Source organism: Corythoichthys intestinalis, chromosome 8 (assembly GCF_030265065.1).
Source record: "Corythoichthys intestinalis isolate RoL2023-P3 chromosome 8, ASM3026506v1, whole genome shotgun sequence".
NCBI lineage: Eukaryota > Metazoa > Chordata > Actinopteri > Syngnathiformes > Syngnathidae > Corythoichthys > Corythoichthys intestinalis.
In genome coordinates, this window is record NC_080402.1 from 51,338,995 (window position 1) to 51,355,843 (window position 16,849).

General features: G+C 40.0%; 1 protein-coding gene and 1 long non-coding RNA gene across 3 annotated transcripts in view; one reads left to right on the plus strand and one right to left on the minus strand.

Annotated features, from left to right (window-relative positions):
- The window catches only part of LOC130920244 (sodium/potassium/calcium exchanger 3-like), an 88,126-nt gene extending 71,782 nt beyond the window's left edge, over nucleotides 1–16,344 (minus strand). For both annotated transcript variants that reach the window (XM_057843309.1, XM_057843308.1), the window contains exon 1: nucleotides 15,835–16,344. In XM_057843309.1, coding sequence (XP_057699292.1) covers nucleotides 15,835–16,030 — 196 coding nt within the window. In that variant the 5' untranslated portion in view covers nucleotides 16,031–16,344. The remainder of the gene's footprint in view (nucleotides 1–15,834) is intronic.
- On the plus strand, nucleotides 809–1,739 carry LOC130920245 (uncharacterized). Its single transcript, XR_009064126.1, has 3 exons — nucleotides 809–836; nucleotides 911–976; nucleotides 1,256–1,739. It is a non-coding gene; the product is annotated as an uncharacterized LOC130920245 (long non-coding RNA).
- Nucleotides 16,345–16,849: the final 505 nt, after the last annotated feature.

The following is a 16,849-nucleotide window of genomic DNA, read 5'->3' on the forward strand; positions in this document are numbered from 1 at the left end:
CTCTCGTCTACCGGGGTAAACCCCAACGTACAGGCGCCAAGCCGGGGGGCAATAAGTATGCCCACACCTGCCCGGCGCCTCTCACCATGGGCAACTCCAGAGTGGAAGAGAGTCCAACCCCTCTCGAGAGGATTGGTACCAGAACCCAAGCTGTGTGTGGAGGAGAGTCCGACTATATCTAGTCGGAACTTCTCTGCCTCACACACCAGCTCAGGCTCCTTCCCTGCCAGAGAGGTGACATTCCATGTCCCAAGAGTTAGCTTCAGCAGCTGGGGGTCGGACCGCCAAGGCCCCCGCCTTTGGCTGCCGCCCAACTCCCTACGCACCCGACCCCTTTGGCCCCTCCCACAGGTGGTGAGCCCATGGGAAGGGGAACCCACGTTGCCTTTTCGGGCTGAGCCCGGCCGGGCCCCATGGGGACAGGCCCGGCCACCAGACGCTTGCCTTCGAGCCCCACCTCCAGGCCTGGCTCCAGAGGGGGGCCCCGGTAACCCGCGTCCGGGCAAGGGAAACTGGGGTTCAATAATCTTGCTCATCATAAGGGGTCTTTTTGAGCCATACTTTGTCTGGCCTCTCACCTATATATTATATTATATTATATTATATTATATTATATTATATTATATTATATTATATTATATTGTAACATGGGTTAAGATTCCCTGATTTTAGCCAGTACTTGTTTTTCCCACACTCCCTGAATGCACCACAGCACATGACAAGTCACATTACACCAATTATCCAATCACCAGTCACCTAGGCACTATATAAGCTTCCTTGACTCCTCTCCCTTCAGTCGTGTGGGTGGGAGAGAAGCCAAGGAGCAACAGCTGCAGGTCAGTCTCAAACACTTTTTGATGCATCCAACCAATTGTTTCAAACTTGTTAAAGGCTGTTTTATAACTTATAGAACCAGACCTTTTAGTTGTGTTGGGGACCTGTTAGTGTGAGTGCTCAACTACATCCAAGTGAACTGGTGAGTCTGAATTTTTTCTATCTGTTTAGCGAATTAGCCACCATGCTAAATTAGGCTAGGTTATGTGATTTTCTGTGCCCGTTGGTGATTTTTTTTTTTGTATTTCTGTATGTTAGCATGCTAATGCTAACATGCTAATGCTAACATGTGAAAACTTTTGCATTTTCATGTTTGTTGGTGCTTTATGATTGTATTCTGTTGTGTTAGCATTCTGGGGCTAATGCTAACATAGTATTGCATTTTTTTCAATTGTTTAATTGGGTTGGTTGGTCCATACAGGCCAGGTGGTCCTACCCTGCCTTGGGACCACTCCAACAAACGGATGGCGAGCTAGAACTTGAGCCAGGAGCCTGACGGTTCTCTTTTTCCTTGTCTTCAAAACAAGTCAGGGTCTGGTAGGAGGCTTAGCAGCCTGTTTTTCTCTCCCCACTACTCGGGTCAAGCATTTCAAATACCCATTCAACTTGTGACCAATAAAGCAGCGCTAATGGACACTCACCTTGTATTGCCATAAACTGAAGCCATGCATTTGTACTCTTGACTGTTTGTTACTTACAAACGTTGGGGTGGGGAAAATGAACTGGATTTTTGTCTACCTGTTGATCAACTGTAAATTGTGTACACACTGGTATTTTGTAAACATTTGTTTATTTTTTGTGTCACTTTTTGTAAAATACACATTTCACTCAAACCAACTGTCTGTCTTTATTCATTGCCGCTGCCCTCTAGTAGCCGAACTAGATCTTACTGATTTGCCCACTAATTTGTCACCTCAGTGGTGCCCTTAACACGGCTCATACTTGTTACAATATTATATTATATTATTTTTAATTTTATTTACTTTTGTTCCGTGAAGAATCCAGCTTTCTGAAAAACGATACATTTTTACATTTAGGCACTCCTGCAATAGTCACACTTTTTCTGTTACAAACTGACCCCGGCCCTTCATCAGAGAAGGGAAAAGTTATTTGGCCCTCACAGGAAAAAGTTTGGGGACCTCTGTTTTAAAGTGTCTACAATCTTTTATGCACAAATAGAAATGGTATTAACTCAATAGATTTCATTGTTAAAATGAAATATTATATGTAGACTATGATGTTGTAGCAGAAAGTTTGTCAAAATGATACACCACCAGAAAAGCAGGTCAAATTTGTTAAGTAATTTTGGTGAATTTGAACAGGACACAGGAAGACGGATCCTCTGTGGGTGGATGTGAGATGCATTTTTCTCATAATATTTGAACATTGGACAATTCAATCTGTAAATCACTATAGCAGGAAATTCATTGACTGCATCATTATTATTATAGTTTTGAAATTTCAAAGCAACAGCTATGGAGTGAGTTTGGGGGGTACGCAAATGATGGAGATAGACACTGGACATGATGAGCATAGATTTATTTCAATTGTGTGTTATTTCAGCTGTGCTTAATTTGTAAATCATAAAGTGCCGGAAATCCAGGTACATATGAAATGGTGCTGAAAACAACACGCAAATGTGACAAGATCCCAAGTTCCCCGTGATTTTTTTTTTTTTTTTTTAATGTACTGTAAGCTGGATGGATTTATCTGGCAGTATAGCCCGTCGTTGCTCAGGTGAAAACGTGAAGACTGGCATTTTCTACGCTAATTTTTGGAATATCTAATTAATAATCAGAAATTACTTAACAAATTAATCGCACTAAATTAAGACATACAGGGATCAAAGCCATCTAAAAACACTTCCAGACACATAAAGTACAACTGAGCAAAATTCCGTCAAAATCTGCCTAGCCGTTTCGGTGTCCATAAAACACGAACACACAGACAGCCACACAGACACTCGCCTTTATAGTGATTAAGATATCCAGCCAAAATGAATCCCTTATTAATATTAGGAATTTATTTTCTTTTTTAATCCAGCATCTTGATGTGGAGTACTCAAAGCCACAACGTAATATCACAGCACATTTAAATTTGTACATGAAATTGTTAAGTGTGAAAATCAACTACGGCATTGCAATTGTAAGAGACGCGTCTTTTGCCCATTAGATGGTGCTGTCGCCTCCACAGTCAGGGATTTTCGATTCTAATTTTGGGGGGTTTCAAATTAATTTACTGCACTAAATGGAGGCACATAAAGTACAACAGTGTAAAATTTTGTCAAAATCTGCCCAGCCGTATCTAGGAGCTTTGTCAGACTTCATCACCCTGGGGATTTTAAGGACAAAAAAGGCTCCATTTGATGTATTATGCCACTACAAAAGTGCTCAATGCCAATCTACAACTTCTACTTGTTACAACGTGGAAAATGGATGCTAGTTTGACTAGCTTGCTTCGTATATGCCTATACAAATAATCTACATACCAGTGAGGCTTTGTGAGCGAGCGACTGGGTAGAAGACTCTCTTGGACATGTTTTTGGCTCCAACGTTGATGCCAGCAGGGCATTGACAACGTGTACGCAGGTGAGAACTAGTATTTATCTCAGTCACATTTTCAGCACACCTCTCTCCCACCTCCAGGGCAGTGAAGCTTTGTGAGCGCATGCTCGGGAAGAACCACTTCTCTGTTACCTTGTATACATGCCTCGCCTATACCTCCAGAAGTAACTCCAGGATTATGGCCATATTTGCTTGTAATAAAAAAACTGATGACTTGCGATTGCACCGAATAGCTATCAAAGGCACTTAGTCCCTATATGGTGGGCCAATAAAGCCAGGTTTTCCAAAAAAAATACAGGTAGTCCCCGGGTTACAAACGAGCTCCATTGCTGGCAACGTACACCAAATTTCCGCATAAGTCTGAATTAACCCCTTAAGGACCGCTAAATCTCAAAATAACTATCCCAAAACATGTACTATATGTCATTGTACAGTCCTTGCCAAGTCACTGGACCCAAATACTAACTAGTTACCGAGTTGAGCTATAATCTTCTGCGCAACTTCTTCGTTGAGTAAATGTGCTCTTCTTTGCGCGCACAAATACGTCCTTCGTGTGTACATGCACACTTACTCGCCTGTGGAAGTACTGCCTGCTATACACTTCCTGTGCCAAAATAAAAGCATGCATCAGAAAAAAAAGGCGATATTATAATCGAATACACATTTCGTCAAAGGGCAGAACAGTCATAGTCATAAAATAATTTTAAAAAATAGATACCATGAGGTATAATAAGGTACTGTTTACATGACTAAAAACAAACAAAAAATAAAAACACCTGTAGATAAAATGGCAGACGAGACACCGGCGTCATAAAGTCGAAATCACGTACGTGGGGTACGTCATAACCCGGGGACTACCTGTAAGATTCCTTATTTATGAACACATAATCCTGCCTGCTGAAAAGGAGAAAATAATTTAATGGTATAACTCAGCCAGTGAGCACATTTTCAGCACTTATCTTGAAACCTATGTCATGTATTTAAAAAGAGAGTCTAAAAATTGACCTTTAAGTGTATATGTGATTTTACATGTTTGTTCCACTCAACACGTTCAGATGCTTACATCTGTATCAGATCTCAAATCAGGAAGGGATTTTCTTCTCAGATGCAGATTCACGAGTCCTGTTACTGTGTCACTAATGTAAATAGTGCCAAGGCGTTCAATATTCTAATTAGACGTTCATCAACTTTACTTTCATTGAAATCTACAACTAATTTTAGCCCACCTGGAAGATTATAATCAAGGTCTGATATTAATATGATGAAAAAATAAGCGATTGTTGGTCGGTCAAAACTACAAATCACAGTTTGGAGTCCCTAGGAACTCTCTGATCTGACACCATACACAATCAGATCATTTTCTGAACAGGGAGGAGTTACAGGGGAGTAACAGCTGAGCATTCAGTAGGTTTTCACTGTGGTTACATTTGAACATTATTTAACACCAGTAAATTTCCTTCATTAAAGGTGCACTTGACTCTATTTTTGTTTTTTTACAAATTTTTTTCATGACATTGGATGCCATTTTACCAGGTTTGCATGACAATTTGCGTAAAAAGTGTCCAGATTGTCAATTTGTATGCCATTTTAGGTGGTCCTATTTTGGCTCCTCTGCAAAAATGCTGTTTCTTATTAATATGCAGCTGACTGGCGCTAATTTGCATACTCTTTGCTCTGTTTGGCCGTCGGTGGAGAAGGTGTGCTGGTCGGAAGCTCATGGGCTACGTCAACTGCGTAGCTCCGTGAAGATGCCCCCCCATTAGACGCAAATGTATAGAAATATTATGTCATTAGTTTGTTCTATCGTTTTTGAGATATTAACGAATCCTTTATAGGTCAATCTGAGGTCAACTAGCCCCCCATTTTGATTAAAAATGGCTAAAAAGGGTGTCAATCGTTTGTGCTGATTGGTGCTGTAAAATTTTTTGTTTGTGCTGCAATCATTTTTGAGACATTGAGATATTCATTTCAAGTGATGACGTCATGCAGCAGCAGCCCCCATTTATTGCTAAATGGACTCGATAAGGTAACTTTAATTTGTGCTACGTTTGTGCTACGTTTGTTAATAAAGTTAATATCAATACAGTAATCTCAATACAGTGATCCCTCGTTTGTTGCGGTTAATGGGGGCCGCCCCCCATAACCATGTGATAATCGAAAATCCGCAAAGTAGATGTGGAGCTTATTTACATTGAAAAAAAAAATATTATTATTATTTTTTGTTTGTTTTATGTGTGTGTGTGTGTGTGTTCAATGTATGTTTTTTTTTTTTTTTCAGATTTAGCATTTGAAGATATACATATAATGTTATGTTTTTTCCCCAAAGTATAATAAAAAAAAAAATTATATATATATTAGACCCCAATCACGTGACATCACAACTCCACCCCCCTAACTGGTGCCGCCATATCATCCGTCTGCTCATCGTGTTTACATATTACCGGTACGAACATTCCTCCTATTACTGCGTGTTTTTCTGCTTGTCTAAGGAATCACCGCATAGTAAACGAACCCAAAAACCTTCCTGACAACCGTTAACATTGATTAATCAAAATGGTGAAGGGATGTGTGGCGGTTGGTTGCAGTAACAGAGAAGATAAACGGTCATTTTAGTAGTTGCTGTGTACCCATTGTTAAAAGGGCAAATCTCGAAAGCAGCACGGTTTGTTGATCTCGGTCCATGATGCGTTTGTGTCGACAGCCGTTAGACAGCGGCGGAAACATCAATATGATGCCAACATGATCGCAGAAATCATCAGACGGAGACTACGAAGCTCGTCGCCACATTCCCGCAGCAAGAAGGTGAGCGCAACAACAGGTGTTGTGCCGAAAAATAGCCGCCCTGCGTGAAATGTCCCCCCTGACGGGAGCACCCACATGGAAACGACTTTCTTGCACCGTGAATATGTAATATTTTACTCTGCTTGAACTAATAAATGTCATACCTGTGTGATTGTCATTGGGATATGGTTGTGAAAACCTGTAGACTAATACATTTCTATTCAAAGATGGTTATGTGGCTCAGTCCACGATTTGTTACTAAAATACATTACTAATATTTTGTGTAATTTAATTATTTAAAAATGATCTTAGTCGTAAATCCATTACTGTAATGCAGTGGTATCCAAACTATTCCACATAGGGCCGCAGTGGGTGCTGGATTTCATTCCTACAAAACAAGATGAAATCTTTTCACCAATCTGGTGTCTCACAAGTGTAATCAGTTGATTGCAGTCAGGTGCTGCTTGTTTTAGCACAAACTTCATTGGTTAAACTGTCTGTGCTCGATTGGTAGGCACAAAAACCAGGACCCACAGCGGCCCTTGCGGACAGGTTTGGACACCCATGCTGTAATGCGTCCACATCGATAAAGCATTATAAATAAGCGCTCCCAGCAGGGGGAACATTTCACGTGGGGCAGCTATTTTTCGGCACACACCGGCCCGTTGTCGATCTAATTTCATTTTACAATCATGACAACGGTAACGCTCAGCTGACCAAATGTCGGTTTATATTCGGGCCGGTGCCGATTTTGGGTACCCGACTCCTCATCGTGACATAACCTGGAGTATGATTGGAAGTTTGGTGGTCTCAGGACGAGCTCTGACGCACGGGACGGGACCGGACGGGAGGAAACATCGGTTTGGGCATCAAATATGGATCTGGCGACTGGATCGACCTAAGCTTTTCCAAATAACGGCTTTTATGCAACTCATCCAATGAGTTTACAGCATCTGAAAGCACCGGAGCGTCCATAATTTGCAAGTGAATCCACCTTTACAAACTACGATCATTGACAATACGACCACAATGACGGACAATATGGCGGCATATTACAGTGATCACGTGATTGTGTGACGTTGGTGATTGGGGTCTCTCTCTCGCTCTATATATATATATATATATATATATATATATATATATATATATATATATATATACAAATTAATAAATTGTTTTTAAGCACTTCAAATGAGTTGCCACTGTAAGTGTTTAACAAGCTAAACGATGATTGACACATGTGGTGCCTTGAAGCTTCGGCTTGTAACAAGCAACTCCTGTGCACTGCCTGACAAAGAAAAGAAGCAGTGGGCAGAGTAGGAGACTACGTGATCGGATCGGGACAGCTCTACAAAATATTGGATTTATTCATTATTTTTCAATTGAAAAATAATCCGCGATGGACTGAGGGCAAGAAATTTAGTGAGTGATCACTTTATCTCAAAAACAAAAGGAGCACAAAAGAAAGTTTTTACAGCACAAAGGTAGTAGAAACGATTGACACCATTTTAATCAAAATGGGAGGCTGGTTGACCTCAGACTGGCCTATAAAAGAATTGTTAACATTTCACATATGATAGTAGCACAAACAAAAATGTTTTCAGCACAAACGAGCACAGACCTAGCATAAACAATAATTGTTTTTCTATAAATTTGTATCTGATGGGGGGGGGGCAACTACATGGACTTCTAATGCATAAGTGGAGTTTGAATCAATTTGAAATAAAAATAAATAAATAAATAAAATGTTTAAAAAGTTTTTAAGGTATCCTCTGCGCATGCCTGAACTCCTTATCATGCCTCACCTTCACTACATCAAAGAGCAGCAGTGGAAGAGGCTTGTTCGTGTGCCAGTGCTCAAGTGTTAGCGCCATCCCTTCCTCCCACATTGTTTATCTTGCACATGGATAAAGGAGCGCAGAAATGATTAATGGGCCCCTGTGAGGAAGCATTGAGTGCCCTGCTTCCTGTTCTGAAACATCAAGCTCAATTAAGCACATCATAAATTATCAATTTTAATTGATCTTTCAGCTAACTAATTACGAGTTGACAAGAACACCATGGGGACAAGAGAAATGCATTTAACACACAAGGGTTGCCCCATTCACACTTTATTGTATAGAATCCATACTCGAGAGGAAAGATGAAACGATGACAAAACCAAGCATTTGATATACAGTATCAAGCTGGATAGACATCATTTGGCTAAGTTCAATCAAATCGAAAATTGGTTAAGATGTGTTTCCTTAATTTTGTATGTCTGAACTTTAATTCTACAGCGTGTTCATGACTAATAAACATCTGTGAAAGAAACTGGAGACTCATATGCCATCAACATGCACGTGTACACACATGCACAAATGTAGGGACGCGCGCACGCACGTGGCCATGAAACCTAGCCGTCAAAATTACCGGCCTCATTTTTATTCATAATGCGATAAATGGACTTATTGCATATCGCAACAAACTTTGTTACATTCAGTGAGGAGCAGACGTATTTGCGCCCCTTGTGATTTTGTGAGTTCACCCACTTAGAAAATAGTCACACATACTGTGTATCATAAAAGTGAGTAAACCCCTCGCATTTCTGCAGATATTTAAGTATATCTTTTCATTGGACAACACTGACAAAATGACACTTGGACACAATTAAAAGTAGTCTGAGTGCAGCTTATATAATCGAGTTAGTTTATTTTCACCTTAAAATAACTCAAAATGTAGCCATTAATATCTAAACCCCTGGCAACAAAAATGAGTACACCCCATAGAAACTATGTACATCCCTTAATGTCCAAATTGAGTACTGCTTGTCATTTTCCCTCCAAAATATCATGGGACTTGTTACAGGAGTGCTGTCAGCATTGCTGCAGAGATTGAAGAGGTGGGGGGTCAGCCTGTTAGTGCTCAGACATACGCCGCACACTACATCAAATTGGTGTGCATGTCTGTCACCCAAACCCCGCAAACAGTTTGCTGAAGATACAGTGCCTTGCAAAAGTATTCGGCCCCCTTGAACCTTGCAACCTTTCGCCACATTTCAGGCTTCAAACATAAAGATATAAAATTTTAATTTTTTGTCAAGAATCAACAACAAGTGGGACACAATCGTGAAGTGGAACAAAATTTATTGGATAATTTAAACTTTTTTAACAAATAAAAAGCTGAAAAGTGGGGCGTGCAATATTATTCGGCCCCCTTGCGTTAATACTTTGTAGCGCCACCTTTTGCTCCAATTACAGCTACAAGTCACTTGGGGTATGTTTCTATCAGTTTTGCACATCGAGAGACTGACATTCTTGCCCATTCTTCCTTGCAAAACAGCTCGAGCTCAGTGAGGTTGGATGGAGAGTGTTTGTGAACAGCAGTCTTCAGCTCTTTCCACAGATTCTCGATTGGATTCAGGTCTGGACTTTGACTTGGCCATTCTAACACCTGGATACGTTTATTTTTGAACCATTCTATTGTAGATTTGGCTTTATGTTTTGGATCATTGTCCTGTTGGAAGATAAATCTCCGTCCCAGTCTCAGGTCTTGTGCAGATACCAACAGGTTTTCTTCCAGAATGTTCCTGTATTTGGCTGCATCCATCTTCCCGTCACTTTGAACCATCTTCCCTGTCCCTGCTGAAGAAAAGCAGGCCCAAACCATGATGCTGCCACCACCATGTTTGACAGTGGGGATGGTGTGTTCAGGGTGATGAGCTGTGTTGCTTTTACGCCAAACATATCGTTTTGCATTGTGGCCAAAAAGTTCAATTTTGGTTTCATCTGACCAGAGCACCTTCTTCCACATGTTTGGTGTGTCTCCCAGGTGGCTTGTGGCAAACTTTAAACAAGACTTTTATTGATATCTTTCAGAAATGGCTTTCTTCTTGCCACTCTTCCATAAAGGCCAGATTTGTGCAGTGTACGACTGATTGTTGTCCTATGGACAGACGCTCCCACCTCAGCTGTAGATCTCTGCAGTTCATCCAGAGTGATCATGGGCCTCTTGGCTGCATCTCTGATCAGTTTTCTCCTTGTTTGAGAAGAAAGTTTAGAAGGACGGCCGGGTCTTGGTAGATTTGCAGTGGTCTGATGCTCCTTCCATTTCAATATGATGGCTTGCACAGTGCTCCTTGAGATGTTTAAAGCTTGGGAAATCTTTTTGTATCCAAATCCGGCTTTAAACTTCTCCACAACAGTATCGCGGACCTGCCTGGTGTGTTCCTTGGTTTTCATAATGCTCTCTGCACTTTAAACAGAACCCTGAGACTATCACAGAGCAGGTGCATTTATACGGAGACTTGATTACACGCAGGTGGATTCTATTTATATCATCGGTCATTTAGGACAACATTGGATCATTCATAGATCCTCACTGAACTTCTGGAGTGAGTTTGCTGCACTGAAAGTAAAGGGGCCGAATAATATTGCATGCCCCACTTTTCAGTTTTTTATTTGTTAAAAAAGTTTAAATTATCCAATAAATGTTCTTCCACTTCACGATTGTGTCCGCTTGACAAAAAAATTAAATTTCATAACTTTATGTTTGAAGCCTGAAATGTGGCGAAAGGTTGCAAGATTCAAGGGGGCCGAATACTTTTGCAAGGCACTGTATGTCAACAAAGCACATGGATTACTAGAACCATGTCCTATGGTCTGATGAGACGGGCGGGCGTTCTTGTGTACCGTCTTCAGAAAAGGCTTCCTCCTGGGGTGATGGCCATGCATACCAATTTGATGTAGAGTGCGGCGTATGGTCTGAGCACTAACAGGTTGAACCCCCACCTCTTCAATCTCTGCAGCAATGCTGACAGCACTCCTGTAACGAGTCACATGATATTTGGGAGGGAAAATGACAAGCAGTACTGAATTTGGACATTTAGGGATGTACGTAGTTTCTAAGGGGTGTACTTACTTTTGTTGCCAGGGGTTTCGATATTAATGGCTATATTTTGAGTTATTTTGGGGGGTAAATAAATTAACTCTATTATATAAGTGTCAAAGTGTTTTGTCAGTGTTGTCCCATGAAAAGATAAATATCTGCAGAAATGCGAGGGGTGTACTCACTTTTGTGATACACTGTAGGTGCATATCCACTTATAGAGACATAATCAAAAAAAAATCCGGAACTCACATTGGATGATTTTTCAATAATGTATTTGTAATTTACTGAGGTTCATAAGTATTTGTGCCCCTGAGAAAATCAGTGCTAATATTTAGAGCAAAAGCCTTCGTTTGCAATTACAGAGGTTAGATGCTTTCTGGAGTTCTTCACCAGCTTTTCACATATGGAAACAAGGATTTTGGCCCATTCCTCCACACATAGCTTGGATGTGTGCTTCAGATCATTGTCATGTTGGAAGATCCAGCCACGACTCACCTTCAAGTCTCTGACTGTGGGAAGGGGGTTGTGGCTCAAAATCTGACAATACATTTCACCATTCATCCTTTGCTTCATACAGTACAGTCGTCCTGTTCTATTTGCCGAAAAGCATGAGGTTTCCACCCCCATACCTAACAATGGGGATGGTGTTCTTGGGATTGTACTCATCCTTCTTTTTCCTCCACACACGATGAGTAAAGTTTGCACCAAAAAGTTCTACTTTGGTCTCATTGGACCACATGACATTCTCCCATGACCCCTCTGCATCATTCAGATGTTCCATGGCAAACTTTAGATGGGCCTTCACATGTACGGGCTTCAACAGGGGAACCATCTGAGCAATGCGTGATTTTAAACCATTGCACCGTAGGTTTCTACAGACTGTAGCCTTTGAAACTGTGCATCAATCTTTCTTCAGTTCATTAACCAGCTCCTGCCGTGTAGTTCTAGGCTGAGCCCTCACTTTTCTCATTATGAGTGGTGCCCAACGACAAGAGATTCTACACGGAGCCCCAATCCGAGGTAGATTATCAGTCATGTTTAGCCTTTTTCACTTTCTAACAATTGCAGCAAATGTTAATTTATTCTCACCAAGCTGTTTTCCAATTGTCCCATAGCCTTTTCCAGCTTTGTGGAGCTCATCAATGTTTTCTCTGGTGTCTTTCGAAAGCTCTCTCATCTTGGCAGTTGGATAATGACTGACTGTGGGGTGCAAAGGTGACAAGAATGGGCTCAAATGGGTGATGGGTGGGTGGTTACTTATGGGGTAAAGGTGGACTTTTTTTTATAGAAGACTGACAACTCTTTGGGTGTCATAATTATTGCTGATTCTCATTGGTAGAAATATCAGTAAATTACAAATAAATAATTTTAAAAAATCATACAATGTGAGTTCTGGATTTTTTTTCTCGAATATGTGTCTATGAGTGGAAATGCATTTATGATTGATATTTCAGACCTCTACCTATTTTTTAAGTGCGTGAACTTCCCAAATCACAGGGGGTGCAAATACTTCAGGTCCTCAATGTAGATCTAAATTTTAAGACCCAGATATGACAATTCAATCATTTTTGAAGACTTTTAAAGGTATTATTTCCAAATTCATAAATTCGATGCTTCTAGGACTTTTTAAGACCCTGCGGGAACCCTGGATATCACCTCGGGTTTTTCACCGCTGCTTTTTTTTGTGGGTACAAAAGGGACTCCACAGCAGACGGAGCACGAGTGACCGAAAAAAATAGTCCTGCAGAATGAAATGAATTACAGAAGTTTGGCACATTGTTTTGGCCGCATAGATATTTCGATCTGTTTATATTGTTTTTTTATAGACATGCTAAGGAGGCACCATTGACTCGTGATATCTTAGCCACTCCGGAGCTCTCCAGAGCTGTGAAACTAAAAAATAACTGCATGGAACTTCTTGAAATCAATTCCATCGACGAATAAAACCCCCGCTATCTTAAAGATTAAGAAAAAATTCTGAACTTCCCTTTTAAAACAAAGACCTAGCCATTAAAATGTCTATAAAAGTTGTAAAGCAACAAAAAAACAACTAAAATGAATGAAATAAACAAGAATCCTTTAAGGTACAGTATTTCATCCTGGGTCAGTATTCTTTTTCGAACATATCATGTGAGTAGGAAATTAGAGACGGTCCTTTGCTTTGCTTAGCAAAAACAACACTTGAGGAGGCAAGATGGATATTTAGAATTTCTTTAAACCTAAACTTTCAAAAGCTTCAACAACTGAGCTTGAACCGAGAATTGAACACGAAGAGTTTCAAGATGTGTATACAGTATTTATATTAGAGCTGTCAAAACTATCGCGTTAACGGGCGGTAATTAATTTTTTAAATTAATCACGTTAAAATATTTGACGCAATTAACGCACATGCCCTGCTCAAACAGATTAAAATGACAGCACAGTGCAATGCCAACTTCCTACTTGTGTTTTTTGGAGATTTGTCACCCTCTGCTGGCGCTTGGGTGCGACTGATTTTATGGGCTTAAGCACCAATGAGCATTGTGTAATTATTGACATCAACAATGGCGGGCTACTAGTTTATTTTTTGATTGAAAATTTTACAAATTGTATTAAAATGAAAACATTAAGAGGGGTTTTAATATAAAATTTCTATAACTTGTACTAACATTTATCTTTTAAGAACTACAAGTCTTTCTATCCATGGATCGCTTTAACAGAATGTTAATAATGTTAATGCCATCTTGTTGATTTATTGTTATAATAAACAAATACATTACTTATGTACCATAAGTTGAATGTATATATCCATCTTGTGTCTTACCTTTCCATTTCAACAATAATTTACAGAAAAATATGGCATATTTTATAGATGGTTTGAATTGTGATTAATAAAGATTAATTACGATTAATTTTTAAGCTGAAACTAACTCGATTAAAAATTTTAATCGTTTGACAGCCCTAATGATACGATACGAGTTGCGATACAAAGCTCACGATAACGCTGATCTCACACTATGGCGATACAACGATTATCAATACATTGGTCAAGAAATTATTTTACCAGACTAATAAACAGAAAATAAGCTATTTTCATCTTTCTGCTATAAGTTTACCACTAGCAGATGTCCAATCCATTTGAATTGGGAGGGTGGCAGCAAAAAAATCCCTCCCACTTCAAACATGCCCCTCCAACTTTTATGGCAGTCAGTGACAGTCAACGCCAGACAATGAGGTCATTTGGGGCCATTTCATTTCATTAACTGTTGGTTTTGGTTTGATTTTGTGTTACAGAAAAGGAATGATCCAGGAACGAATAGGCAGTGACTCAAACTCAACAGGAAGTGACCTGTAAATGCCCCAAAAATCAGAAAGAGTGACTTTGAATGCTCTGGTTTCGAACAAAAGAACGTTCATTCGCCCTTCCCAGTCTTAATGGATTGAGCGTCGTGCGCTGTTAATGGCAGCCATAGAGTTAACTGAGACACTATTATGGTGGAAGATTTTGGTAGCAACTTGTTGGTTCCTTATTTATTTATTTATTTATTTGGGGGGGGGGGGGGGGTTGTGTAAAATGATAATGATTTAATTTTTTTTCCCATTCTCTTTTCTGTTGTTTTTCCATTGCAAGCAAAATAAATGAAGATATTACTACCAAAGCATTTGTAATTGCAATCCTTTTCTGGGAGAAATTGAGCATTACCTGACAGAATTGCAGGGGTACCAATACTTTTGGCCCGCAGTGTGTATATACAGTGAAACAAATAAGTATTTAGTCAACCACCAATTGTGCAAGTTCAACATGGGTAAACCTCAATCATGAGAGACAGAATGTGGGGGAAAAAAAACAGAAAATCACATTGTTTGATTTTTAAATAATTTATTCCAGAATTAGAGTGGAAAATAAGTATTTGGTCACCTACAAACAAGCAAGATTTCTGGCTGTCAAAGAGGTCTAACTTCTTCTAATGAGGCTCCACTCGTTTCCTGTATTAATGGCACCTGTTTCAACTCATTATCGGTATAAAAGACACCTGTCCTTAACCCACTCACAATGTTTGAGAAACACTGCAATATAGCCTGTATACTAATGGCAGGGCTCCTTAAATTATTTTATGGAGAGCACTGTGGCTACTAATCTATTGGCAAATGTAGAATACAGTATTTAGTGGTGCAAACTGTAATTTGTGCACAATACATCCTTACAAAATAAAATATAATAACATTTTCACTCATTTGCACTATATTACTGATGAATACTTAAACATTTGTGCAACATCATTAACATCAGAGCTGAAGTAAAGCAGAAGTTTGTCAGTAAAAAATAAATAAATAAATAAATAAATAAAAACAATAATAATGAGGATAAGCTGTACAGAAATTTTTGTTTAATTTTTCTTTAGAGATTTTACCCGTGCAGGCGCAACTACGATGAAAAATTTACTTACATATATTTGGATCAACATGCCCCAGTAAGACAGTACTGTCCAATCATGTATGCATGGGTACCTTGATTTGAATTTGTTTGGGACTAATGAAAATTATTTTGAGTATTTTAGGTTTTGGGGGGTAAACTTCAGACATTAGTCATCAACTATTCAAGCTTAATTTAAATGTCACTTTTCATATCGAAAATATATCATACCTTAAGGTTAAAGTATTTTAAATGAACTGGAATTATCCATCTACCCATCTCTTATACAAAAAATTGAGGGATCACTTCACAATTAACAATTACGTGATAATGTAGTTAAGCAACAACGGGTCCACACATACTTCAATACAACAGGGGGAAATAAGCATCTACCTGACCCGTCGGCGAAGATGGAAAATCCCTTGACAACGAGAAGCATACCGCCGAACAACACTATCTGAATCAGAAGCAACTCTTTCCGTCTTTTCCGCCTGGCCGTCGCCTTCCTCTGCTTGGGCATCACTTGCGCCGGACGATTCAAGAGTCGGATACCGGGTAGAGACATCCCTTCTTCTGTTTCGACATCCATCCGTGTCCCGAAAAGAAGCAAAGCAGCAACCTCCTTGACTTCCCGAACTGATGTGCAAAAAGAACAGTCACAAGGGCAAACTAGATATTCGAGGAGGTATATAAACGTCAACCCCGGCGTTATACTGCGAGGGCTGTTCAGTAACCTCCCAAAAATATGCCCAAAAGACAACAAACGCGCGCGGTCTGTCTTTTTTCTGTGGGTTGAGTCAGGTACCGCGGACGCGTGCAACCCCCATGGATTCTTCCATCGGCGAATTTGGCGCGTGCGATGGACACGAACACGCGCGTTTACACACTTTGTTGTAAACCTCGATCACTTTATTGCATTGCTTCTCGATTTTTTTCTTTTACCCCCCCCCCCCCCCGCCCAAGGAAGACGTAAACGTTTCGCCCCCTCGCCCCCCCCAACTCCTTACCGCTACTATAAATAGTATCATTTGTCTATAAAATTATTATTAGAAGCAAAAGCGTAGGTTTGCATTGGGACTGTAGGGACATAACACTACCAATTTTTCAGAATGCTCAAATTGTCCCCACCAACTTTTAAGCAACCTTATTATCTTATATAATGAGTTAAGTTAATTTCAGGTAGTTTTCGATTGTCTTCCCATATGTTGTTAGAATAGAATTGACCCCGCCATTATTAAGTGAATTATTTTCATTATGTTCAGAATTACATTTATCCCTTTTCACTTTCTGAATGTGCCGGTCCGTTTGTCCAGTGGACAGTCCATCCCCCACCCACACACACACATCCCCGACAAAGACAACATGTCAACAACATGCCGCCTCCTTCACCCCCTTCGAAAAGGAGGTA